This window comes from Dermacentor variabilis, chromosome 3 (assembly GCF_050947875.1).
Source record: "Dermacentor variabilis isolate Ectoservices chromosome 3, ASM5094787v1, whole genome shotgun sequence".
Taxonomy (NCBI): domain Eukaryota; kingdom Metazoa; phylum Arthropoda; class Arachnida; order Ixodida; family Ixodidae; genus Dermacentor; species Dermacentor variabilis.
This window is the reverse complement of record NC_134570.1, coordinates 11,496,635-11,522,890: the sequence shown is the minus strand read 5'-3', so window position 1 is coordinate 11,522,890 and position 26,256 is coordinate 11,496,635. Positions and strand designations below refer to the sequence as shown.

Genomic DNA, 26,256 nt, shown 5'->3' with positions numbered 1-26,256 from the left:
TCTCCTTGATCTTTTCTCTCTTCATTAAAACATCTCAATTTATGTTGTACTGTTACCCGTGCCTGTAACGACTGTGGTTCGTTCAATCTCTTTCCTGCTTTTCTTCCACCAATACTCTTAACATCGCTTCCTTATCTCGACTGCTGACCAGCCAATACTTCTATCGACTTGGAATCCCAACGCTTCTGGAGGTGGATGTTTCCTACTGGTCTTGCCGGGTGAATATCTTACCATTCCATTACGATCTGCTGAATGGTTGCCGTACTATAGCTGCAGCAGACACATCATGCCTCATTCTGCTGCGATTATTAGCTGCGGCATGCTTTTGTCCTCTGGCAGCCAGCTCGCGCCTCCAATAGCAACGCCCTGCCGTCTGTGCTATCCTACAAATTTTCTCTCCTGATTTGTTTGTTGTCACATTTGTAAATATCCATGTTTTTTTGTTTCCATTGTTTGCTTCCAATACATTGTCTCTGTTTCTCTCACTTTATTTTTGATGGCCATTTGTCTGTTTGTCTATTTAGTTGTAATATTTACGCTTCCAATTACCCGATGCCTGGTTGCCAATTTTCTTGACCTATTTCTTAATTCTATGTCCACGCTTTTCAGGTATAGCAATTTGTGCCATTTAGCTGTCCGTTTTTTAAATTCATGTTCCCGAGTCTTTCTTCAAACTAATTTTGCTCTGTGCTTCTATGACTTCACAAGAAGCCCAAGCCATGTCACCCTGCTCTGCATCCTTCGCGATCGTTATTCGTGATTATCATTTGGGATTGAGTCCCACGTTATTCCCTCTAAACACTGCAAACACTGCTTCTGCTGGTGAAGCCAGAACGATCCTTGATGCGTCTATGGCAGCAACGGCTACCAAGGTAACGGCCCATTCAGCAACCTGCACGTGGTCCGCTCGGGCGAGATCCTCTACAATGTGGCGGCGCTGGCTGTCCTCTTCAACCGGTCCAAGCACCAGCAGCGCTTCTACATGGGACACTCGATGGACATCGACTGGTACCAGTCCGCACTACTTACTCAAAAGCACCGCGCAGAATGGAAAGCACAGAAAGTGTAGCCATGTATCGCGGCTAACTATAGCGCTGTAAACGGACGGGGCAAATAATTAATTCTGACACGTATGCGAGAAATAAAGTGTGTCCTACGTACTTAGTTCTTTGTACTGGGAATCGCGATGAATTATGGCGCATGGATCCAACATAGAACTAGCCCAGCTAATCGAAAATGTGGTTGGACTAAATTTACTTGTACTAAATTTAAAGGGCAGGCAAAGCCATACTCCAAGCGCAAAAAAGCATTCAATGGCACAATACGATAGGGCATGGTTACGGAGCTAACTTCATCCTATCACGCTTTTATGGTATGACCTCTACGAGCGGCGCATTTTACGAAGAAACGTCCATTTTGCAATTCACGAAAAGTTGTCGCCTCACCCGAGATCAAAGCAAAGTAGCGTAGCAATCATGTTGTGTTTGACTTGGCTGGAGGATATTGAAAAGTTGCAGTGTAAGCAAACATGCCTTCCGCTTAGCATTTGCGATACGTTCAGCAGGCTTTCATCTTATGTATGCATTCACATTTCAATGAAGAATTTTCTGTAACTATGTATGCTTTCGGCACTCTACTTCATGATTACAGCCATTGCACAGATCACTTAATGCTCTGCATTAGCAGTTAAAAATAGCAGGAGGAACCGGAGTTTGCGCAGTTTATTCGTGTATTTCTTGTTTTTTCTTTCCCGCCTTCTTCACATGGACCAGTCCGCCACTAGTTCAACGGTACGGGCGAGCGTATCATGTCTTATTTTTCGGCTAACCAACGAGGTCCGTAACAGAGACTGCGTAACATGATCCATCAGGTAGACTGACCGAATAATCAGCAGATTGCTCTCGGAATCACAGGGATAAGTCTCCTAGACCTTTCTCCCACTAAATTGTCTTACACGTACATGTCCATTCACTGCTTCCGGTACCTTCACTTCATATATACAGCTGCAATGCACGTTTTCGGTAAAAAGACAAGGCACGGTACCATCATTAAAGGTACCTGCAATGGCTTTGTATACGTAAAAGGACAGAATGTTTGGCGAGTTGGTGCGGTAACATATTCTTGGATTGTAGTGACACACACGCAGACCAGAAAACGAGCGCTTTGTAAACGCCAGCACTGCTTTCCACCATTGTCATGTAATTTATTTTAGCACAGCAGTGGGTGTACAAAACTTACGTAAATGCTATTTTTTTCTTACGTTCTTCTAGCATTGCGTACAATTACAACGAAGACGTCGCAGCCACGGGACAGAGCGCCGGTTTCAACCACGCACCTCCTGTAAGATTTGATTTTATCTGGTTTATCTGGTATGTCCATTAAGCGTATTGAATCTTTGTAAGCGCTTGACACCCATAAGGAGTGTTATCTGCTTGAAAACGTCGCACACGGCGTCCTAGGCTACAGACACATCCTCCCACAAGGAGAGTTTCAAACGACAGAAAGCTGAGCTAGTTTGTAAGGATTCATAATGCAAAAAAAGGGGGTAAGGCGTGCAAACACGGACGCAAAAGAAAAGAAGTGGACAACACGAAAACAGCGTTCTTGTTGTCCATTTATTATTTCTTTTTGTGTTCGTGTTTGCAAGTCTTACCACTTCTTTGCATTATGAAAGTTTCAAAAATGCGTTTGTGCTTCATGTCTTGCGCATTTGGTCGTTTTGTCCTCGCTTCTGGCGAGTGCTTCCCGAACCACAATATGAAATGAGTGAATACAAGATAAAGGGTCCTGAAAAAACTCTGTCAGGGCCCTTTGACTCAAAGTAGACCTCTGGCGATGTGCCCGGAACCAACGGCAACACCTGCACTTCAAACTTAGGGTTCTGCATAATAATCCACTGCCACTTGAGCCGATACTCAGACTATGGCAAGAAGTTAGTGGCCTTTAAAGAACAGCTTTTACTGCAGTGAAATACTTTTTTACAAGCACGGACATGTGTACAAAATAATCAGGGCAATTTTTTGCAACTGCTCGCCTTCGCTGTGGAAGTTTCGTCTTTTTTTTCTTGTTTGCGTTAGCGTTGGCGCGGGCCAAAAGCCTTTTTAATCATTATTTATTTATCCATCATAAAAGCAAAATTATATTTTTGTATATAGTGAAGCTGAGTAGCCAGAAGCGCACTGCTTCATACTTAGACCCTATTCAACCCAGCCCACCCACTCACAAAAGCGGTCTGGATTCCACCTGTTGCCTTTTCGAACTCTGTCGTTTAGGCACAAGTGCATAGGGCATGAAGTGAGAACAGGGAAATCAAGATGTTAAGTATTGTTCATTGTGCATATTCTTACGTTTTTATTTCGATCGGTGGCGGAAGTATCGCGTTAAATAAATAAATAAATAAATAAATATTTCAAAGCAACAATGTAGGGTGAAAGAGAATTCACTGACGATTACGATACAGCCTAATGAGAAATTCGATCGCAAATCTATGCATGTTTTCATTTCGCGATATATTGGTTGGCGCGGACAACCTGCCTCGTGGGATCCATTGCAAATGGAGTGAAGTGTGGCACGAATGCTTTGCTAATCGGGAGATTGCGAGAGGCAGTGCGTGGGTGATGCATGAGCGCAATGCAGAGCAGCCGCCGCGAGAGACGCCTTCGTTCACACAGCGCGTTATTACGATATATGGTATCGTGCGACGGGCTCGCCGCATGCCATCGGTGAACAGACGACGGCGCGCTACTCTGGCGCCATCTCGTCGCGTATTTCCAATTGCTAGGAGGTACAGTGGGGTGTGGCACTTGCGGAGACGACGGACGTTTGCGCGCATGCGTGAGTAAGAGCGGGTGCGAGAGAGGAAATGGGGTGGGGGGGGGTTTGCTCCTTGAAAGTACGACTCTGCCTAGGTACTATGGAGGAGTTTCTTGGCGCGCGTTGTATGCGCTTGTCCCTAGGCGTGCCGGCAGAAGTCGCGGGGTGCGGTAGTGCTGAACTTAGGATCGCAAGTTGGCGGCTCGACGCAATTATATTTATTCGATGATATTTTTACTAATGAAAACAACGTGTCATTATTTCGCATTATTGACGGCGCCTCCAGGACACCAAAGCGGCAACGGGGACATCAAATCTAGAAGCCGGACTGGTGCGTGCCAGACTCGTGCGGACTGGTGCGTGACGCGTGCCAGGAGACTATAAGATCGGCTGTCCGCTATCGCGGACAGACAATTTTTTATGCGAACACCCCCTGGCACGCTTCCGCCTCAGCGGCCCCAACCTACGGGCCGCCTTGCTTCCAGCTTTGATCTCCCCGCTACCGCTTGGGTGCCCCGGAGATCCTGCGCCGCCTGCTTTAATATAACCTCAGGTGCTAACCTGAGGCTTCCGTTTTCCGGTTACATATGCCCTCCTGGAGCAGTGCTTGTAAAAAATCCGATCTATCGTCGCGACGAAAAAAAGCGACCCGCGACTTATACAACACCAGTCAGAACGTTGTCCCTTCAGACACAGCGATCACCAAGCGGCGTCAACGCCCACTGCCTCACCGCGCGGGCAGCCAGTGGCAGAGCGTATAAACCAACTCGACCGCACTCCGCAATGCCGGCATGTCTAGGGGACAAACGAATACACAGCGCTCTAAGAAACCTCCTCCATAGTGCCTAGGCTGAGTCACATATTAAAGGTGCAAGAGCCCTGAGATTTTCTCTCTCGCGCCCGCTCTTACTCGCGCCTGCGCAGAAGCGTCTAGCGCCGTCAAAAGCACCACGCCCCGCTGTACGTACTAGCAATTGTAAAAGCTCCATCTTCGTAGCGGCCGGTCGTCGCTTTGCGCGGCACTACGCTTTTCTTCTCACGATTTGGCCATACCCTCCTCCTCCGCCTTCCCCCTCATGATTCCGCTGCACTCTCTTCCTCCGCTTTCTTCCTCGCACTCTCTTCGCTATCGCGGTCTTTCATCCCCCGCTGCCAGTGCTCCGCGTTCGCTCTTCCATCCTTCGCTATGCTCGGTTACGCCGAGGGAGCACGCCGAGAGACAACGCCGACGCAAAACGCAGGAACGTGTGCCTAAGAGCTGCGATTTAAAAGGGGAGTGGAGAAAGCCATTTTGTTATTAGCAAGAGAAAGCCTCGGCCTCCCAAGCAACTATGGTACTCTAGTACAACCTAACATAAGCAAAACTCAATGTATGCGCGTTCACGTAAATGATGTGTGCGACAAGGGAAGCTATGCATGTGTTTGTACAGTGTTAACTGTTAAAGGAACCCTGCAACCTATTTCAGAAAAGTTGTGGAATGCATTCGGTATAAAAGGATATTCCCTCGCGCATGCTGGTCAGGATAGGGACAAACAAATTAATTATCGCGCTGTGGAGCTTCGCATGCGGGGCGTCGATGGTGCAACAAAGGATGTGCATATTTAACGCTACGGACGCACAAACGACGACACGGGCGGCTACTGCCAACTAGTTTTCTTCGCTAACAAGCGCAGGAATGTGTGGGCTGAACGCGTGAGCAAGATAAACTTCCAGCGTAGCGACAACTATGGGACCCGCTCAGGTCCTCACCAAACGCACTTCGATATTGGTAGTCGTATTGCAGGTACACAGGTTTAGTTTCGTTTAGTCAGGCGTTACACAAGTAGACCGGGGGGAGAGCCATCTTTGTGTTGTACCTCTCGCCTATGATTGTAAAATTAGCAATAGAAGGTGAAATTTCATTATGTATATCTCGGAGCACGAACGCTTTAGATATGTCAAATAAGAAGTAGTCCTCCTGTAATACTTTCGTATTGGAACTCCTACTTTAAACATAGACCATAATAGCGAAATAAAACCGTGAATTATGCATTTGCTGACTATATGTGCTCTTTAGCGAAGAAGGGGGTCCGCCGTGAGATTGAGCCGCCTGTGCTTGAGCCACCGCAGCCGTGGTCTAGCTGTAGAACGCCCGCTTTGACTGGGGGAGGTTGTGGGTTCGAATCCCACCGCCGCAGGACACTCACTGGTCCAAATGTGCACTAGTGTACCACGGCTTCCTTCAGGGGTGATATGCTTGGGAAAGGTGCCTGCGCCCTAAGTTGCCGCCGAAACCCTCGTGAAGCACACACACAAATAAAGTGAGGTTTGGGCCGTTCCCATGGCGGCCATGTTCCATGTGGCGCGCCAGATGCACTAACTGATGCGGGCACGCCTTCGGATTGGAGACAAAGATTCCTTTCCAAGCGTTGTGGTCCCATAGTGGTCGAGTACCAGGCCGGGAGCGCGCTTGTACCTATTTTACTGGTAGGTACATAGCGGCAGCACTTGCCTCCCACAGCCGCAGCGAATGCTCTTCAACAGGGCCGTCTGTGGTTGGAAAACTAGGCGACCAGATGCAACTCTTAAACCTCTATTGAGCCCCGTATTCGAAATGTGAACCCCCACGAGAGCCGAGCACCAGGCCAAGGAACATCTATACCCATCAGAAAATACCGGTGGGTTTCCGGCGGAACCGGTATTTGAGCTCGGTACCTCCGCATACGAGGCGGATGCTCTGCCGATAGGCCATCGCTGTGGTGGCCATGGGCCACCTGTGCGAAGCGCGTGAACCACCTGTGCAAGCAGCATTTACGCAGCTCAGGATATCTTTTTCATTTAAATTACTGATATGTTAGACTTGAGCACCCGTATGCAGGGATATTGGATGCTCCATGCTGTGGTGGAAATTAGTAGTACTTGGCTCTGCCGTTCGCGACAGCGTCGCCTCGCATCTAGTGTGGTTTTATAATGTAGGGCCTCTTTTAAGGTTTAACGATTGCGTACTCCTGAACACTCCTATGTATACTCTAGAGATTTCGCTCCTGTAATATCATACGCAGCACTTCTTGGTTTGACTAATACAAAGCACGGCGGCAACTCAGCTTTAACTGTTGTGGCCAAGAGGCAGCAGCAGATTCATCAGGCAAGGGTGGCTACACTTTCCCATGCCATTGTTGTACAGCGCTTCTTTACAGAAAGAAATTGAGAGTATCCACAATTCAAGCCAGTGAGAAGCCGAGCACTTCACGCCTGCGAAATCGGCCTACTTGCGATGTGTTTTTGCTAGCAGTCGTCTTTACCTTTTGCAGGCACACATCCGTGTCTGGAAGACCGACACTCTTGAGACGCTGGCGGTGCTTGGGGCGGGAATCATAAATGTGGGGCTGTCCTGTCTTGGATTTTCATACCAGGTGAGATATTGGCTTCATGATGATTGTGCTGAGTCGACCTTGCCTGCCAAGCTTTTTATGTCGGAATGAATATTGTTGGATCATACGTGCATGACCAGGGTATTGCATTCTAGGTAGGGGTGTGCGAATATTAAAATTTTCGAATACGAATGGAATACAAATAAGGCAGAAAACTGTCTTCGAGTATCGAATATGCGTGTAGTATTAAAAAGTTCCAAACGAGGTAACAATGGCGTTATTACTTAAAAAAATAATATTGCATTCTACAAGGCTGCTGCAGGTTAAAGAGACGCTCTTTACAGGTAATGCACTCAGGTAATGTCAGGTAATACGCTTATTATAGATTATCATGAAGGAAAATTAACTGCTGAAGATGTTCAGAAAGTAAGCGCTCTCTATGGAATGTGACAACATTTCCAGCTGTAGAAAATACTGTTTCACTAGGAATACAGGTCAGATGGCGAGTACTTGAAGGGGCCAATGGACTGCGACCCCTTCCAAGGAACCTTACCCCTTCCCAGAAGAGGCTTTTCTGCATAGTCTGTAACTTCCCTCTCACGGGCAGATGCCAGGTGTGTTTTCTCCTTGTTGATCACTAGATGGTCAAAAGCGTTTCATACCCTGGATGCCACCTGTGGACATGAATTCGACGCTGGCATAGCGGTGTCCTCACCGAGGTGGTTAAAGAAAAACTGCTGGAGCAGAAACGATGTCCCGTAGGTGAAGCAGCGCAGGAGGAGCACGATAACACTATAGATAAACAATAAGAAATGGTGAAGAGGAGCTTTTAGCTCACTTCTCACGTGTCAATCAACCTACGTTGTTAATCATGGCTTAATTTACCAGACAGATACGTACCTACGTGTATCTCTGTATTACTGGTTTTAGTGCGAAATCTGAATATCCTCGCATATTGTATTGGGAAGAGCGTCGTCAATATTGAGAATAATATTTATTTTCGTTGGGAAGGACCAGCTTTTATTTTCTAATTAGATTAGCATTACAATAACAGAGCCAAATCACTTAATGTGTAAGCGGAGATCACCCGACAAGGCTCTATTTCAGGTGAAGGAGGGGCAAGCATTGGCTTCACCTTTTCTTGTGAGAAGCTACGGGAGCTTCCACTCCAGCAGTTTTTCTTTAACCTCCTTGGTCCCCACTGGGTTCCACGTCAGCTGTCCGGAGATCCCTTGTTAGAAGGTCTTTCATCTAGGTCATTTGACGAGATGCCTGATAAACTGTGGCCTTAAAGCGAGGATCAAGAAACATGGCCAGGCTGGCCACTTCGTCAAAGTCGCACTCCACAAATCGAGTATTGATACATTTTGCGAGATTGTTAGCAAACACTGAGTTGCCTCTGCAAACTTCGAGGCAATGCAGGATTCCAAAGATAATTGGAATTTGTCATGACAATGAGAGGTAGTTTTCAGCACTTAAAATCACCATTGCGCCATATAAGGGCTTCAATTCCTCCACAAACTCCACCGTACGTCTCCACTCTGCAGAGTTAAAGGTATCTATGCTCGTGTGCGAAGTGGTGAGCTCAATTGTTGTGGACTCTTTGAGTTCAAGGAGCCTTGAAAGCATGAGGTACTGACTGTTCCATCTTGTGTCAACATCCTGCACAACATGGAGTACGTACTTGTTCGGTAGCCTCTCCAGATCGTTCAGTATTTTCTGTGCACTAGGGCTATGCTTGTAGTGTCCTACAATCGCTTTCGCCTTCTTGCAGAGTCTGTTGATTGCCGCAGCAACCGAGATCGCATCGCTGATCACTAGCTGCACAGTTTGCGCAAAACAGGCTCGCTGGAGCTGTGGCAGTCTCCTGGCAGCCGCTGGGATATTGCGGCCGTTATCCGTCCCGATGTACTTCACTCAGTCCTTTAGAATCCCCCAGTCGGTGCATAACTATTCCAATGGGGCAACTATGTTTACAGCCGTGTGACTTTCTGGCACATGTCACGTGCTCAAAGTGAACTTTTTCATCTCGAACTTCACCGTAAGAAAATGTCACGTGAGGCTTATAAAGCCCTCGTTGGCACGCGACGTCCAAATATCGCTCACAAAAGGGAAAGTGCTTGTTCCGTGTTCAAGTGTTTTTCGCCGATCATGTTTCTTTGCTCTTGTCTCGTCGTACAGGCGCGGGACGAGCACACGCGACAATATTGTTCGAGATGGCCGGCTGTAGCACGGTATAGCTGCTTTCACGAGTGCTTTGAACCCTCGGTTTTCAACAAAGTTGTAAGGGAGAAGATCTAAGGCGACCATTTCTGCCACTTTCTGGTGAAGTGCGTTTCTTTTCTTCTGGGACAATGGCTGCTGTCTCTGCAGAAATACATCATCCAGTGTCGAATGATTCTTCAAGGGTGCGTTTGTGGTGGCGTCCTTTTTGTACACTTTCATCAAGAAAGGGTGCTGGTTCATGTGATTTTAAGGAGTTGGGGTTGTTCCCATCGGCGTTTGAAGAACACGTTCGCACGATTTTCACCGAGCTGTCGACTGCGAGAGTCTTGTGTAGTACCACGAAAGAAGACTTCTGCCGACTTTCTTTTCTTCCTTTCTCGGTGGCTTGTCAACCGCATTTGATGCCATTCTTAGAGAACACGCTTGAGGGAGGGCTGTATCAGCACTGAGATAGTTGCAAATAGCGCAGCGGTGAAGTTATCGTGGTTTGCGTTTGCCTCACAGAGCCGCACGTAGCAAAGAGCCGGCGTAGTGGGAACACAAGGTGGGCGTTGTCAATGGCGATGAAAGGTTCTCTTCGGACATATACCTTTTTCTTTTTAAGTTTCAAAGATTTAAATATAGTCCAGGTAACATTCTCAAACTTATGTTTTATTGCATATACTTACAGAGCCCGAAAGTACATCATATATCGTTATGAAAGAGCCACAGAATAAACCTTGCTAAAAAGAAACCGAAACTGATCATGTCTCACGGACGACACAGATAGACTGAAACAGGACAGTATTAGTACGGACAGTATTAAGACAGAATTTAGTAAAATCTGAGTGACTGTGCTTCGCTCGAAGAACTTGTCCGTAACTCGTAACTCCATGAACATTAAAGCCTTCGAAAATGCGCAGCCATCTGCAGCTGCACAGCTTGCTCATCAGTGGTAACTCTAGGCGAATGTGGACCCTCTTAGCAGGGTGCCGAACCGAAAAAATTACTGATTATGTTTTGGTTCGCGCTCAGCAAGCTCCGCTTTCGTTTTGTTTCAGTTTCGGTGCGGAGAAATAAAAATTTATAACGGTTCGCGAACGTATTCGCCTTCTTGCTCAACCCTCAGCCAGTTGGCGAACCGGTTCGGCACAGTAAACTTAATATTTACGCTATATGGCGACATGCTGCACAGTGCTATCTATCGACTTGTTCGCATGGAAAGTTTTGACAGAACTAGAAAAAACAGGCTCCATGGAACACGGGAGAAAGAAACTACTATAGATACATGAATATGAACTTAGTTTAATGTTGTGCAGCTGCAACAGCCATGCACGTAAAGACGATCGTCATAGACAGTGTCAGCGCAAGAGTGTGCGACACTCTTGCGATGAATTGCATGCAACAAAAGTACATTTCCCGCGCCGTTTAGAGCTGTTAACCGCGTACTGAGAAGATGACGGCATCGTTTAGCGACCGCAGTGTTATTGTTACAAGAAATCGTGCTGATGAACTGGTTTCCTTTCTTATTATTGGGATAGGAATTATGCGGACACTCTAGGCGAATTTCCGCCTTCATTGTCAGCGTTGGCGTTGCTGTGATGTTCCGTAAAAGTCCAATTGCGATAATATCGCGGCCACGTGCCGTATACTGTATTTCGAGCAAAAATTTGCGTGGGTGAGTCGGGAAGCGTGGTGGCTTGATGCAGCGGCGTGTCCTCGCGCTCGCAAAGGACGAAGGCGGGGAGGATGCGCGCCGCCTTCTCCCGAGCGCAAGGGCGGGGGAAGGGGCAGGTTGGTGGGCATCTCCTCTTATGGTGCAGCTGCGGCAGCGGCGCGCGTACTATCTTGCAGGCAATGTGCGCTGAGTTCGAAGGCTAGCCCGAACGGCGAGACTAGAAATGAAATAGACTTCATACTCTGCGCTGACCCTGGCTTCATACAAGATGTGGACGTGCTCAGCAAAGTGCGCTGCAGTGACCATAGGATGGTAAGAACTCGAATTAGCCTAGACCTGAGGAGGGAACGGAAGAAACTCGTACATAAAAGCGGATCAATGAGTTAGCGGTAAGAGGGAAAATAGAGGAATTCCAGATCAAGCTACAGAACAGATATTCGGCTTTAACTCAGGAAGAGGACCTTAGTGTTTAAGCAATGAACGACAATCTTGTGGGCATCATTAAAGAGTGTGCAATGGATGTCGGTGGTAACTCCGTTATGCAGGATACCAGTAAACTATCGCAGGAGACGAAAGATCTGATCAAGAAACGCCAATGTATGAAAGCCTCTAACCCTACAGCTAGAATAGAACTGGCAGAACTTTCGAAGTTAATCAACAAGCGTAAGACAGCTGACATAAGGATGTATAATATGGATAGAATTGAGCATGCTCTCAGGAACGGAGGAAGCCTAAAAGCAGTGAAGAAGAAATTAGGAATCGCCAAGAATCAGATGTATGCGTTAAGAGACAAAGCCGGCAATATCATTACTAATATGGATGAGATAGTTCAAGTGGCTGAGAAGTTTTATAGAGATTTGTACAGTACCAGTGGCACCCACGACGATAATGGAAGAGAAAATGGTCTAGAGGAATTCGAAATCCCACAGGTAACGCCGGAAGAAGTAAAGAAAGCCTTGGGAGATATGCAAAGGGGGAAGGCAGCTGGGGAGGATCAGGTAACAGCAGATTTGTTGAAGGATGTTGGACAGATTGTTCTAGAGAAACTGGCCACCCTGTATACTCAATGCCTCATGACCTCGAGCGTACCGGAATCTTGGAAGAACGCTAACATAATCGTAATCCATAAGAAAGGGGACGCCAAAGACTTGAAAAATTAGACCGATCAGCTTACTGTCAGTTGCCTACAAAGTATTTACTGAGGTAATCGCAAATAGAATCAGGAACACCTTAGACTACTGTCAAGCAAAGCACCAGGCAGGATTCTGTAAAGGCTGCTCAACAATAGACCATATTCACACTATCAATCAGGTGATAGAGAAATGTGCGGAATATAACCAACCCTTATATATAGCTTTCATTGATTACGAGAAAGCGTTTGATCCTGTCGAAACCTCAGCAGTCATGGAGGTATTACGGAATCAGGGTGTAGACGAGCCGTATGTAAATATACTGAAAGATATCTATAGCGGCTCCACAGCCACCGTAGTCCTCCATAAAGAAAGCAACAAAATCCCAATAAAGAAGGGCGTCAGGCAGGGAGATGCGATCTCTCCAATGCTATTCACAGCGTGTTTACAGGAGGTATTCAGAGACCTGGGTTGGGAAGAATTGGGGATAAAAGTTAATGGAGAATACCTTAGCCACTTGTGATTCGCTGATGAAATTGCCTCGCTTAGTAACTCAGGAGACCAACTGCAATGCATGCTCACTTACCTGGAGAGGCAATGCAGTAGGGTGGGTCTGAAAATTAATCTGCAGAAAACTAAAGTAATGTTTAACAGTCTCGGAAGAGAACAGCGATTTACAATAGGCAGCGAGGCACTGGAAGTCGTAAGGGAATACATCTACTTAGGGCAGGTAGTGACGGCGGATCCGGATCATGAGACGGGAATAATCAGAAGAATTAGAATGGGCTGGGGTGCGTTTGGCAGGCATTCTCAGATCATGAACAGCAGGTTGCCATTATCCCTCAAGAGAAAAGTGTATAATAGCTGTGTCTTACCAGTACTCACCTACGGGGCAGAAACCTGGAGGCTTACGAAAAGGGTTCTTCTCAAATTGAGAACGACACAACGGGCTATGGAAAGAAGAATGATGGGTATAACGTTAAGGGATAAGAAAAGAGCAGATTGGGTGAGGGAACAAACGCGAGTTAATGACATCTTAGTTGAAATCAAGAAAAAGAACTGGGCATGGGCAGGACATGTAATGAGGAGGGAAGATAACCGATGGTCATTAAGGGTTAGGGACTGGATTCCAAAGGAAGGGAAGCGTAGCAGGGGGCCGCAGAAAGTTAGGTGGGCGGATGAGATTAAGAAGTTTGCAGGGAAGACATGGCCACAATTAGTACATGACCGGGGTTGTTGGATAATTATGGGAGAGGCCTTTGCCCTGCAGTGGGCGTAACCAGGCTGATGATGATGACGATGATCGGAGATAGCTGATGGCTTCGTGTGCGCTATGTTCTCGCGTGCGTCTAGTTCGCGTTGAAACGAGAGGCAGCACGAAGGGGAATTCATCCGCTCTTCATCGCGCCAGCTTTCTGACAGCGAATGTCGGCGGTCATCGAGTCATATGTGTTCGTGTGTTCCCGTGCGCGCATCATGAAGTGCTTGTGAATTGATTCAGCAAGCAAATTTTACAACTGTTTATACAGCTGATAAATCTACTAACCTTACTTCCTATATCTGTCTAATGATTTGCTATCATGGTCAATGTTTCACCGGTGTGGCAAAACTGCGGCTTTCTTGCATTCTCGACGACATAGCCTTTTTAGTTCTGCATGTTTTCTGGCGTGTGCGTTTTACAGTAGTAGTAGCGAGCTAACCTGAATTGGAAGCTTCAACAGAAACGGTGATTCTTCGCTGCCCCTCGAACAGCGTTTTCGCGGACGAACGCAACTGCCATGGCCGTGTTCGAAAATGCGAGCGTCTCTGCCTAGGTGGCCGTATATTTACCAGCACACACCTACAGGTATCGTCTATCCGAATTCTGGCACATAACGCAACTCGTGTGTCGTAACGATCTTGGCCTAGGGTGCGTCAACTGCAAAAGTAATTATTTCGAAGAATCACTCATCTTTTGTGTCCCCGTTTGCACCCTATATTTTTCAACCGTTTCGTTCCGAACAGGTAACCGTTGTTACTTTTTTCGGTTCAGGTTCAGTTCCGGTTCTATCTCGTTCGAAAATATCAGTTCGGGTTCGGTTCCGGCTATAATTCCGGGTAGGGTATGGTTTTGTGCTCGGCTTCGGTCGGACTGCTGCCTGTAAAAGAACATAAGAAAAATATGAGGACAACAGTCAACGGGCCAAAATTTTTGGCATATACGCAGCATCTAGAATACAACACGGCCTGTGTGTAGTAATTGGCTTCAGGTTGCGGGCATCGAGTGCTGAAATATAAGTATTTCATTTGTGTCATTGAAATTGAGAAGAACAACATTTCATGACTCCCGTGTTACACTATTTGCTTGCAGCGTTTCGTTCCTGAACGGTAACCACTATATAATTTTCGGTCTTGGTTCAAGCCCGTTTCGACAGCATCGGTTATGGTTCAAAATCGGCCAAAGTTACGGTTCAGGAGTGCAATTACGTAAAGCTATTCCAATCCGTTTCTTTTCCATTGATGCCATTAGCTCACCACAATTAGCTAAATATGTGTGGGTGCGCCAACTTCACCTGTCTGCCACGTGACGTCACGGAAAGTGCGGAAACTCTCCTTCAGACATGACGGGTACGCACTGATTAGGCGCGATTAGGCCGAACAAAAGAAAAATGTTCTTTCCGATTCTACGCCTTTCTCGCCGTGGGCCTTCCGCTATTGGCAAAAATATTTTCAGGCTACGCCAGCTTCGCTTTCCTGTCACGCGATGTCGCCAAAGCGCCAGAACTCATCACGTCAAAGCGAGGTGTACGCACTGAAGACCTATTAATATGCCGAACTAAACTTAATTTTTTTCCGAATGCCCGGAGACTGCCGCGTTCCGAAAGAAATGGAACCATGGCAGCACACTAATCACTCTGTACTGGTTACTCGGATCTGGCAGCGATGATGGATCACTTTGGTACAATAAAAATTTTGTGTGGCACTATGTCGAGCCTTTTGGGCGCGTGCGCAACATCACTCTGCCAGCTCTGCTTTCCTGAGGACTAAGCTGCATTTATAAGTCACCATCATAGCCACCACAAACTCAGTAAGGGGAAGCGGACCAAGTGCACACATCGGCAGCAGTCTCCTCACTGAGTGATGTGCTTGCACTGCGCTAATTCGGTTCTACCAAAACCCTCTCCACGTTTGCGTGCTTCGCGCATCTTGTTGGCCAATTAGGTAATTAGATTCGCCTTAAATACAAACATTAGTGACCTCGTGTAAACGAGAAAAGCATTTGGTTGTGCTGTCCAAACAACGCCGCGGATTACTGCCCTATGCTTGCCTCGGCGGTTACGTATATTTGACGTCAGGTAATGGGAACAAAATAAGAATGGAATAGGTCCCAGCATCGATTACTTATGATTTATTTATTATGATAACCTCCAATGTTGACAACATGTTTGTCACTGGCCTGTGCACAACGTTAAATCGTGCCAAATAAGGGATGTTGATGGGAAGTGGGTACTTAGAGCTAATATTCAAATTGTTACTGGACGCAGAGTTTTAGTTTGCAGAAAATAGAAGAGGAAGAATAGAGGATTAACACTTACGCACGCGCGCACACGCACGCACGGACGGACGGAAGGGTGCCCGCACGCAAAACGCCAATGGCAACGAGAAGAACGGGGACAACAATGCGCAATCCGCAATATGAAAAGAACCATAAATAACTACTCAAGAAAAAGAATGGAAGAAGAGTTCATGCAGACGTCATCGAAAATGAATCCTATTCGCTGTTGGCGATGTCCTCTTTCGTCGGCATCGGATGCGAGTAGTCTCACAATCGTTCCCTCGCACTCGGCGCTAAATCACGTGAACCTGAAGCGCATGCCTAATGGGAGTGGCTCTTTGCAGCCAGGCCAGTACGGTGCTTCTTGCTGGGCAATCTTACTTCTAAATATGCCTTCGCCTATCCTCTGGTGACTTTTTTCTGTGGAATCTTGCTTTAAATATGCCTTTGCCTAATAACTGGGGTCGTTTTGATAGGAGATCTTGCTTCTAAATGGGCCTTTGCGTACACTACGGAGGCTGACGTGCCTTGCTTCCGTTTAAAATTCTGTCCAAATGGGATCATAGCGACCGTTACAGACCTAGTAAAGACGATAAAAGTAAGTTTTTTGTCGTCAGTGGTTGTCCCGTGCCACTGAGGCCACGTAACATAAGGTTTGCCGCTTCGCACTGTGAAGGCCGTCAGGGACAGGATGAGTATGTGCCACATAGGCACGCTCGGCCTATGCAACCACCAGCCATGAAAAAGAACTGCAGTGTCACGTGCAAGTGAATATTTTAGAATAAAATGAATTCGCTGTAACAGCGTGTCATTAATCATTGGTCTGCGGCCACTAAGGCGGGATCTGCCTAAGTCCCCATTTCCCGCTGCCCCACTCCGCTCTTCGCTCCCCTTGGCAGGAACCCTCTGTGTCAGGCCTGGTGGTGAATCACACGAAGATAACATCTACTGCAAAAGTGAAAGGCTAAAATGATATTTTTCTTACTTTATTTTATTGCACCCTCAAGATCGAAGTATTATAGAGGGGAGTGGGCAAGAAACATACACAAGTAAATAGCAAACAGCAAAAATGGTTAGTTATTACAGCAAATTTATTAGTTAATTGTATCCAGGAGTGATGATGTCTGATAAGGCCGAACGAAACTTCAAGTTGTCCTTGATTGCGACAACTGCGCCTGGAGGTGGTTCCATTCCTCAGAGGTCCTAGGAATAAAGGATTCGTTGTGGTTCTGATACGGCATTGAATGATTCCAACCTTATGGTTACGATAAATGCGAGAGGAAATGTAGGTAAGAGATAATATAAGAATATCGCGCTGGTAGGAACTGTGGAATTATAGTTTGTGAAATAAAGCAATCCGAAAGCAGTTACGCCGGGCTGACTCAGGAGCAAGTAGCAAAGAGTTTTCCATGGCAGTTACACTTGATGTGCCGTTTTAATTGCTATGAATGAAACGGGTGGCATTGTTTTGGATTAGTTCAAGTAATGCAGAAATAAAAGAAAACATTGCTGCCTCTTCCATAATCGAGAGTAGATGTAAGCATGAAATGGCAACCGGCAAAGTAGACTGGTTGCAGATGATACTAATCATAATCTTAAAATGGGTGTAGTGCATGTTCACAACGGCCCGCCCCACCACACCACTCCGCACCACGCCATACAGTGCACTGGTCCTTATGCACGCGGCCCAGATAGAAGAAAACTGGCTGAAGGCCGCTCGACAGGCAGTTAAAGACACCAGGAAGACAGAGCGCATTGCCTAGGTAGAAGAAGAATGAATCGTATTTTGGGGTGTTTTACGTGCCAAAACCACGATTGATTATGAGGCACGCCGTAGTGGAGCATTCCAAATTAATTTTGACCACCAGAGGATCTTTAACGTGCCACCAATGCACGGGGGCGGGCTTTTTTGCATTTCGCCTCCATCGAAATGCTGCTGCCGGGGCCGGGATTTGATCCCACCACCTCGTGCACAGCAGCGCAACACCATAACCACTAAGCCACCGCGGCGGCTAGAAGCGCCTGACGGAGACGCCACGCAGCATGGCGCCATCTCTCGAGGCGACGCAAAGCCCGCGCCGCGGAACTCAAGGACCGCAGGCGTTCAGCGCTCAGCGCCAAAAGATGACAATGAAGAGTGTTGTGCCCTGTATCTGCCTTTTGAACGTTGCCTTTTGGAAGGGAGAAATAAAATTTCAGCGTACTAGAAGTTACAGCTTGAGTGATATTGTGAAAAAACATCACGAAGAACACGAAAGCAATATCCCTTGTAACTTGTTTGGGAAGTAACTAGCGTATGTAATGCGGTCGTTTACAAAGGGTTGGGGGCCAGGGACCGCATTTTTTAATGTTTTGACTGGGTGCCCGGACGATCTCGTTTTGTTCTTGCAACTTGCCGGGATGTTCTCGTTTGATTGTCTAGATAACGGCTCTGGCTTTTAGCTCAAGGTCATCTGAACGTCGCCGACAAGGGGAGCTAAAAGCATTGCATGGTTAAAAATTGTCGAACGCGCGATTTGAACTACGGACCCACGAGTAATGAGTGCAGTGCTGTGACCGCTACGCTACGGAATACAAACGAAGGGGCAACTTATTCCGGAGTATTTAGCCGCTATTGTGTGCAGCGCGGCTTGGAACAAACGGAGCAAAGCTCGTTCTCACGAGTTGTACTGCAGTACCAAGGCAAAAAATACACCCCGAAGCAAGATTCCCCAGCGACAAGCTCCCAAATTTAACTTGTGGGCGAACTGTGCGAGGACGGGACAATAAAGGAAACAAACACGAGCGGAGAATATCAACACACAATTTATTTGGAAATGCAGAGACCATATATACTGACGCGCGAATGCACACGTGGCTAGCCGGGGAATGAGTCTATCTGCTATCTAAGGTAGCCGAGCTCCTTCTCTGTTAGATCGATTGATGGGGTGCTGACGCATTTGTCTCTTCTGTGGATTGCGTGGGGCCGAAATATTTCGCGCGTGAGGCGATTCTTGCATGTTTTCAGCATAGTGCTGAGCGCAAAGTCTACTTTGCAACCACTGCACGTCGACACGTGCAAGGCCAGATTGCTTCCTTGGCCGGTTATGAGGGAGCATGCCTGCTCTCTGAGGCGGTCATTAGTACAACGCCCCGTCTGCCCGATATAGGAGAGACCACATGACAGAGGGACGTTGTACACAACATTGCTTCGGCAATCCACACATTTCTTCACATGCTTCTCCCTACACATTTAGATAATCTCATCGTCTCGGATGCCCAGCTTGCATATACGTGCTACTTTGTTGGGCGCCGAGAAAACAACCCGCACCTCGGCCCTTCCAGCAATTTTCTTGATGTGATGTGAAATCTTATGAATGTACGGTTTCAAGTACTTATGAATGCGCTGTTTCAAGTCGCAAGTTGGCCGGCAACGATCAGCGTGCTTCCCGCAATTTTCGCTACGCAGCGTTACCGAGAAACTTGTTCAAGAAATGCAAATTGGAAGACCAATGCACTATACCACCAATGACAAGCGGAATACCACGGTCATACCGTACATTAATAAGATTTCACATCACATAAAGAAAATTACTTGAAGGGCCCGGGTTGCAAGCTCGCTGCAAAGGACCTCGCTGCAAAGAACCACTCCCGTGCAAAATGAAGAGAGAGAGAGAGCATCGGAGAAAGGTAAATCAGAGGTCTCCGTGTGGCACTACGATTAGCGCGCGTAGGCGGAAGGGTGATCTCCATTTCTCCGTGGACGGTGGCATCATTCGGTCAAATTCGGAAAACTGCCAGGGTAGCCGAAGAAAGGCATTCGATTGAAGTAGAGCGAGGCTAAAGCCAGATGAATATTAATTTGATGTTATATTATTATCTCTCAGGAACGCTGTTAAAGGCTTCAGAGCTACTCGTGTGCGCTAATGCGTTGTTCTATGGTCCGATAATTTTTTCCACATTAAAAGGACGGATATCAAGTTACTTTATTGGTGTTCTCAAAACACCTTCCGATGGCTCGTATGCCGGAAAGCATATTCGGAGATTGCTGCGCTGTTTTCATCTTGTCTAGTTGCGAATTCGGTATATTGTTGTTCTAATTTACGTCGGCATTATAGTTTTTGTTAGTGTAGCTTTATGTATATATAGTATCAGGAAGCCCACTGAATAGATCTGTGCCTTATTCTGCCATCAATTGGGTCCTTCTTTCAGGGCGTCCTCTTAGTTGCTGTCGACTCCAGCCACGACCACGAGCTCTCATTATGGGACTGGCAGAAAAACGAGATCCTTGGAAGAGCTGTTGTAAGTTCATCATCTGTTCAATTTTTCCTTATTTCTAAGAATACAAGAGGTCGAGAATTTTCATTGTTTAAATATGGATAAATTTACCATCTCAAATCACACGCCAACTGCGTTTAACGTGCAAGCACATAAATAAAGCAAAATTTTCAGTTTTATTTGATGGAATGAGTAAATAATAGGGCAAGTCTCGCGAACTGTGTGTACCGATGTTATGCGAGACATTTTGCAGGTATCGGATTACAAAGCATCATTTGAGAGACGACTGCAAACGGTTACTGACAGACGAACATGCTGGTGCAGAAGGTGAGCCAGTGTGACGCGAGGGTGTGTGCGACAATAGCAGCAAGGCGACGGTGACAACGATAGCATGGAGGCGGTGACATGACGACAGATTTGTTGCTCTCCTTCAAAGGCACATTGTAGTGTCGCACAAGGAATAACATTAATCTCAGGCAATACATACGTGAAAAAGGTATGCCCAAGTGCAAACGCCAAATCAGACGCAGCGACGTCACGAAGGTAATGACGCTTGTTGAGAGAATAACGTGGGTGAGAGGTGCATTCGGGCACGGAGAAGACCCACATCTGAATACGTTGCGGCATTCTACACCCATTTGGTCACAGTAGCGCATTTCCATTCAGGAGAAGTGGCCAGAAATGTGAGCGTATCCAGTAGCACAAACCCAGTAACAGAAGAATGGTATAACTTAAATATAACGAATTTAGGAAAATCAAGGAAGCCGTTGGATATCACGCACTAGTCTATTAAATGGTTTGTGTGCTTTAGATATACCCATATCAGAGAACATCATATGTATAGGTCATACGTCGTGATTTATTGTTTGATTACAAAAACAGAGGCGCGCTCACTGGAAGTTCCTTGGTCAAAATTTCGTGCTATAAAAGCGGGCGTGTATCCGGCGGCAAATACCGTGATAGTGTAGCACAAACATAAGAAATTATATTATGGGGTTTTACTTGTCAAAACCACTTTCTGATTATGAGGCACGCCGTAGTGGAGAACTCCGGAAATTTCGACCACCTGGTGATATTTAACGTGCACCTAAATCTAAGTACACGGGGGTTCTCGAATTTCGCCCCCATCTAAGTGCGGCTGCCGTGGCAAGGATTTGATCCCGCGACCTGATGCTCAGCAGCCCAACACCATAGCCACTGAGCAACCACGGCGGGTAAACATCAGAAATCAAAGAAAGCGTTGAATAACATGCATGCAGCATTTCATTAAGGGGCCTATGTTCACATTGTATGTACAGCGTTGTGCTCACTGGCACTATTTCGTCGGCCGGAATGGAACCACACAAACCGGTCCGCCATATCAACTTGGGAAACGTTTTGTATTAATGGGGGAGTTTCGAAAATAACGGAGCCAGAGCTGCGTCGGTAATTGATTTCTGAGCACGTGCGTCGCCCAGGCATGCGCAGTGATATCTCTTTAGTTCAGCCAAGCCACACAACTATATCGGCTATTTTTACAACCTTGAACTAATTGGAATGCATTTAAGTTTGAAAATAAAATGACCTAGAATGTTTGTCGGTAAATAAATGTTATATTTTGGGTGCGGTAGTTTGCAGAGGCGTGTGCGTACATAGACGTGTAAGCAATGTATAGGTACTGGTAAAGTGAGAGGAAATTATGAAAATAAAAAAAAGGCAGACAGTTTAACCAAGAGGGAGCCCAGTTGGCTGCAAGAGAACTGGGGTTAAAAGATGACTACAAGGAGAGAAAATAGTGTGCAGAAACCATCGACGTTGATTGTTATGCAAGCGACTAGCCCGAACGAACGAACGCTCGAACGAACTAACCCTTTCTTTGCAGACTCCGACTATCAGTTTACCACGAAATCGGGCGAACGAGGCAAAGGCAGCTATTTGCTTTGAACACAGTGTTCACAGAATGCAAGCACACACTTGCGTAAGCGTTAATCGTTCAGCTGGTCACCATCGGTCACATATGCTGCGAGGCTTCCAGAAAGGCAGCAGCGCATCTTTGTAGTGCATCGCAAACGCTCGAGGCTGTGGTCCGCAGATGTTCGGATTGGTAAACATGCGTCACGCGGCAGCTCAACGGCCTTGGACCGCCGTGCGCCGCCTCTGCACTGCGCACATTAAGGGCGCGTGCCTGCGGTTTACCCATTCTGAATTCCCATAAGGTTCACATTGACGGTGCTATGTGCGCGCTTTTCGCCCCCTCTTTCTTCCGGCCTGATCATGTGCTGCAGCAGCATGCTGAGCACGTGGCTGCGCTAATCTTTCCATTTAACGTCAGGTGCTTTCTTCACACGAACTGCTATAGTTGACGTTGAGTAAACTGCAGCGTAGCGTTAGCATCTTCAAGACGTCCTAGTGGACAGCGGTCTCGATAAGACTTTCAAAAGCCGGGTTGTGTCGCGATGTGTCCATTCTGGGTTCATTGTGCTCTGTTCTTTGTGTTGTGCTGAACTGAGCTCTAAACATTCCTAATAACACACGGAGAGCGGCCTCCAGTGCATGGACTTGTGTTGCATGTTCGTTGGGACATCTGCCGCCACAACCACATTTTTTTTCAAAGGGCTACCATTTATTTTAGAAGAGTTAACTGCTGGGCTAGTTGGTGATCTTGCATACTAAAAAGATTTTGCGCCAAAAAAGAACAGACACAAGAAGAAAGACACCACGGGCGCCCGTGGTGCCGTCGTATTTCTTCTTGTGTCTGTTGTTTTTTGGCGAAAAATCTTTTCAGTATACCATTTATTCTTGCTCTCCAGCAAAGAGATATGGCGTAGCTGAGGTATTTTCTTCCTCAGTCGCTCTACAGCGTCTATTTTGCGAAAAAAGAGAAAACTACAGTTGTATATTGCCTGTGATTATTTTGCATGTATATCTTGGCAAGAAGTACTAGCTGCTGTTACATGAACAACGCGTCCAGACATTGCCTACGGACTGCACGCACTCTTGCGGAATCGCGCTTGATTTCCATATCACGTACTCTGCCTAAACAGAACTCGAAGGGGCGTAAAATAGATTTCCGCCGATCGGAAGTTTAGTTTAGACGAAGGACGCAAAAATCACGAAAAATCGTTTTATTTCAGAAGCGTCGAGTGTTTTACTTTCACTGCGGTGAAAAAAAAAGACGTGATTTTGCTCAGCTTGGAATGTCACCGCTTCTTTCGCACAATGTATTTAGTTATGTGCTCTCATTTTTTTACTGTCACTATCACGATTCACAAACAAACGCGAAAACTGGGGAACGTGAACGCTGCAGAGCAGCCGCAACTGGCCGATAGGTTGCATTTTCTGGACTCTTTTCTATCACGATCTGACATTCTTGCCAACGTACTCCTGTTTGGTATGAAGTGTGACAACCGATAAGCTAGGTGCAGTCTCGGGTTTCAGTTCCGTTAAACCGGATCGAGTTCACAAGAAGCATACCGTTTAAACGAAATTTGTCAACGTTGTTCCCATAATTGGGCCAAAGAACATTGGTGCACGCGTTTGTCTGGCATATCCGTTTAAGCGAGTTTTATTTATCCTCAGTCCACTGTACTAAGATGGCATAGTCTTATGCTTCTGCTGTATAGTGCTCGTAATCTCCACGTATTTAATAGCTTCCACGCTCCGCCCACGTAGAACAGAGTGGCTCAAGGAACTTCTCAGTACCATCCGACTGTCGCCCACAGGCGAACCCGGCCCCCGTGCTTGGCTGTCACTTCCCGCCGTCCGAAAACGAGCTGTTCCTGACCTTCGGCGTGCAGCACCTGTGCTTCTGGAGGAAGGGAAAAGAGAACTACCTCGACAGGCTGGACGCCATCACCGCCGTGAGTATATGGGACGACCTTGGGAACTTTGGAGTGCGTATTTTCCAGTTTTGAAATTTACCGAATTTTACTGTTTCTGAAGTTTAGAGTGCGTATTTATCGGTTTCATCTTCACAGGCAGCGAAATAGTTCAGCCCCATCACGTTACGTGTAGAGCAGAGCAATTGTGCGCTTCTGCTCTGTGACGCCAAGTCTTTGATTGGGGACGCACTCTCAGTCCACACGCTTTGCCAAATGCTGGGGCTTGTAGTTAAGCGGTTAAGCGTTAGTTAATGGGCTGTCGGTCTGTGGCTCACTGTAGCTTCGATATGTTCAAATGTGAGCGCGTGCATGAGCACATATGAACTACTTGATGGTGACGCGCAGCACTGCAAAAAGCGCGATATAATTCGGCTCTAGCGGACTCGTGGCCGAACACAATGCATGAATCGTTTGTTAACCAGAGGCCACTCTTAGCGGGAGTCCCCTGCGTGGTCACAAGGGCAGCGGTGAAGTCAATACTACGCAAAGTCGTATGGAAGCTAAGGGCCGACTGGTGCCATGTGTTTTCCGCACCGTAGAAGTGGCGCCCAGTCACCTCTGTAGCGTAATTCAAGAAACGTGGAATGCCTGCCACGCATCGAATGTCCCACATGAGTTGTCTGCGAGGTTCCCCGCACTTGTACGAAGGCCTTCGTCGGCTAGACAGACGTCGTATCAACAATCTTGGAGGCGTCCGTTCACGATGGCTAATTGCGGCTTACGCATATGTGAACGACGACTGCGAAATATTATTTTAGAGAGCAGTCGGGACTCGAGACACTACTGACAAGTGAACCGCATTGATTTATTTGTCTTTGTTACAATGAAAAATGTTTTAACTTCCACCACCAGCTTTTCCACGGCATTTGATCCTGTAATCAGTATACAGTGATGAGATGAGGAAATCAGCTACTACGCGCATACACATAATGAAAATCATTTAGGGTAAACACGCTTGAATTGCTGAGCAATTTAGCGGACATGACAAGACATTTAAAATTAAATTATTGGGTTTTACGTGCCAAAACCACTTTCTGATTATGAGGCACGCCGTAGTGGAGGACTCCGGAAATTTCGACCACCTGGGGTTTTTTAACGTGCACCTAAATCTAAGTATACGGGTGTTTTCGCATTGCGCCCCCATCGAAATGCGGCCGCCGTGGCCGCGATTCGATCCCGCGACCTCGTGTTCAGCAGCCTAACACCATAGCCATTGAGCAACCACGGCGGGTGACAAGACATTTGAAAGATTGTGCACGTAAGTGTTCAGGCCAAGACAGTAACTAATCGTGGCAAACAATGGAGTATGTTATCTAAGTGTCTGTCAGAAAGGTTGGGATGCATTCAGACACTTGCACAATGAGTGCAGAATGCATAACAAATACAAGTTATACAATAAATCGCCGGCATATTCGTCTATTTTCAATTGAGGTCTTCTGTCTAACGCACTTAAAGATAAGTTATTACGGCTGGCATTTTGTGAAATCAGTATAAAACGTTCGTGGGTTCAGCGTTCTTCCTGTTCAGCACTACGACCGTCTCGTTTGCTCCTAAATGCGTCGTGTATCACATTGACAGTTCCGCAACATCTTGATTAAGCTGATAATGATCACGGTATACCGCTATTATACAGCAGCAGCTGCGGCCTCTGCATAGACACGGCGATGCGACAGCCATGCCGTGTGGACGACGAGCCACCGCATCGATAGAGTGTGCTGGCGACTGTTTCCGGTACCGCATGTTGGGCTTTCCAGTACGTATTGGGGCGACGCAGCGCTGGCGTTTACGCCTTCTTAAGGCTTATTTTGATCACAATTCATCGGGCACACGTGGGATACTGAGGTCGTGATTCAGTTTGTTCGTGCAAGGAAGGCTGTTTTTTCTTTCCTGCACGCTGAAACATGAACGTGGCTTGACATAGTTCGTCTCCTGGCGTCTAAGTTGTGACGCTGCGGTAAAGAAAAAAAGTTGTAAATTTTATATGAAAGCTGTGGAAATTAAAGGTAATTAGATTGTTTCACATTATATTTCATAAAATGGTGCTGCGTAATATTTGTCACAATTGGTGAGTGCGTTAAAGGTTTCAGCAATTTGACTCGCACATATCGCTTTCAGAAACCATAGTTTTCCTTGTCTAGTGCCATTAGCCCAAATATCACTCATGCTTTAAATTTGACAAAGCAGCCGCATAAACGGGCATTTAACATGGTCCCGAGTGTGATTAGCAATGCTCGACTGCCTCGGCTGGATCCCGTACTTGAATATCTGCTCGCTATAGGAAGGCAATTCGTGTGCGTCGCCGAAGCATTATGTTCTTCGCCGACTAGTCCATGGACAAAATTAGGAATGAAGCTGGCAGCTATGCGGCGAGTAGCTCCGTATGCTGAGTGCTCGAGTACACTATTAATCGCAAGAAATTCGTGGAAG

General features: G+C 46.7%; 1 protein-coding gene across 1 annotated transcript in view; it reads left to right on the top strand.

Moving 5' to 3' along the window:
- The window catches only part of LOC142575138 (echinoderm microtubule-associated protein-like CG42247), a 338,361-nt gene that overhangs the window by 203,442 nt on the left and 108,663 nt on the right, over positions 1–26,256 (top strand). Inside the window, exons 7-11 of the mRNA XM_075684173.1 lie at positions 859–1,008; positions 2,271–2,340; positions 7,105–7,206; positions 19,904–19,993; positions 23,671–23,808. Of these exons, the coding sequence (XP_075540288.1) occupies positions 859–1,008; positions 2,271–2,340; positions 7,105–7,206; positions 19,904–19,993; positions 23,671–23,808 (550 nt within the window). The remainder of the gene's footprint in view (positions 1–858; positions 1,009–2,270; positions 2,341–7,104; positions 7,207–19,903; positions 19,994–23,670; positions 23,809–26,256) is intronic.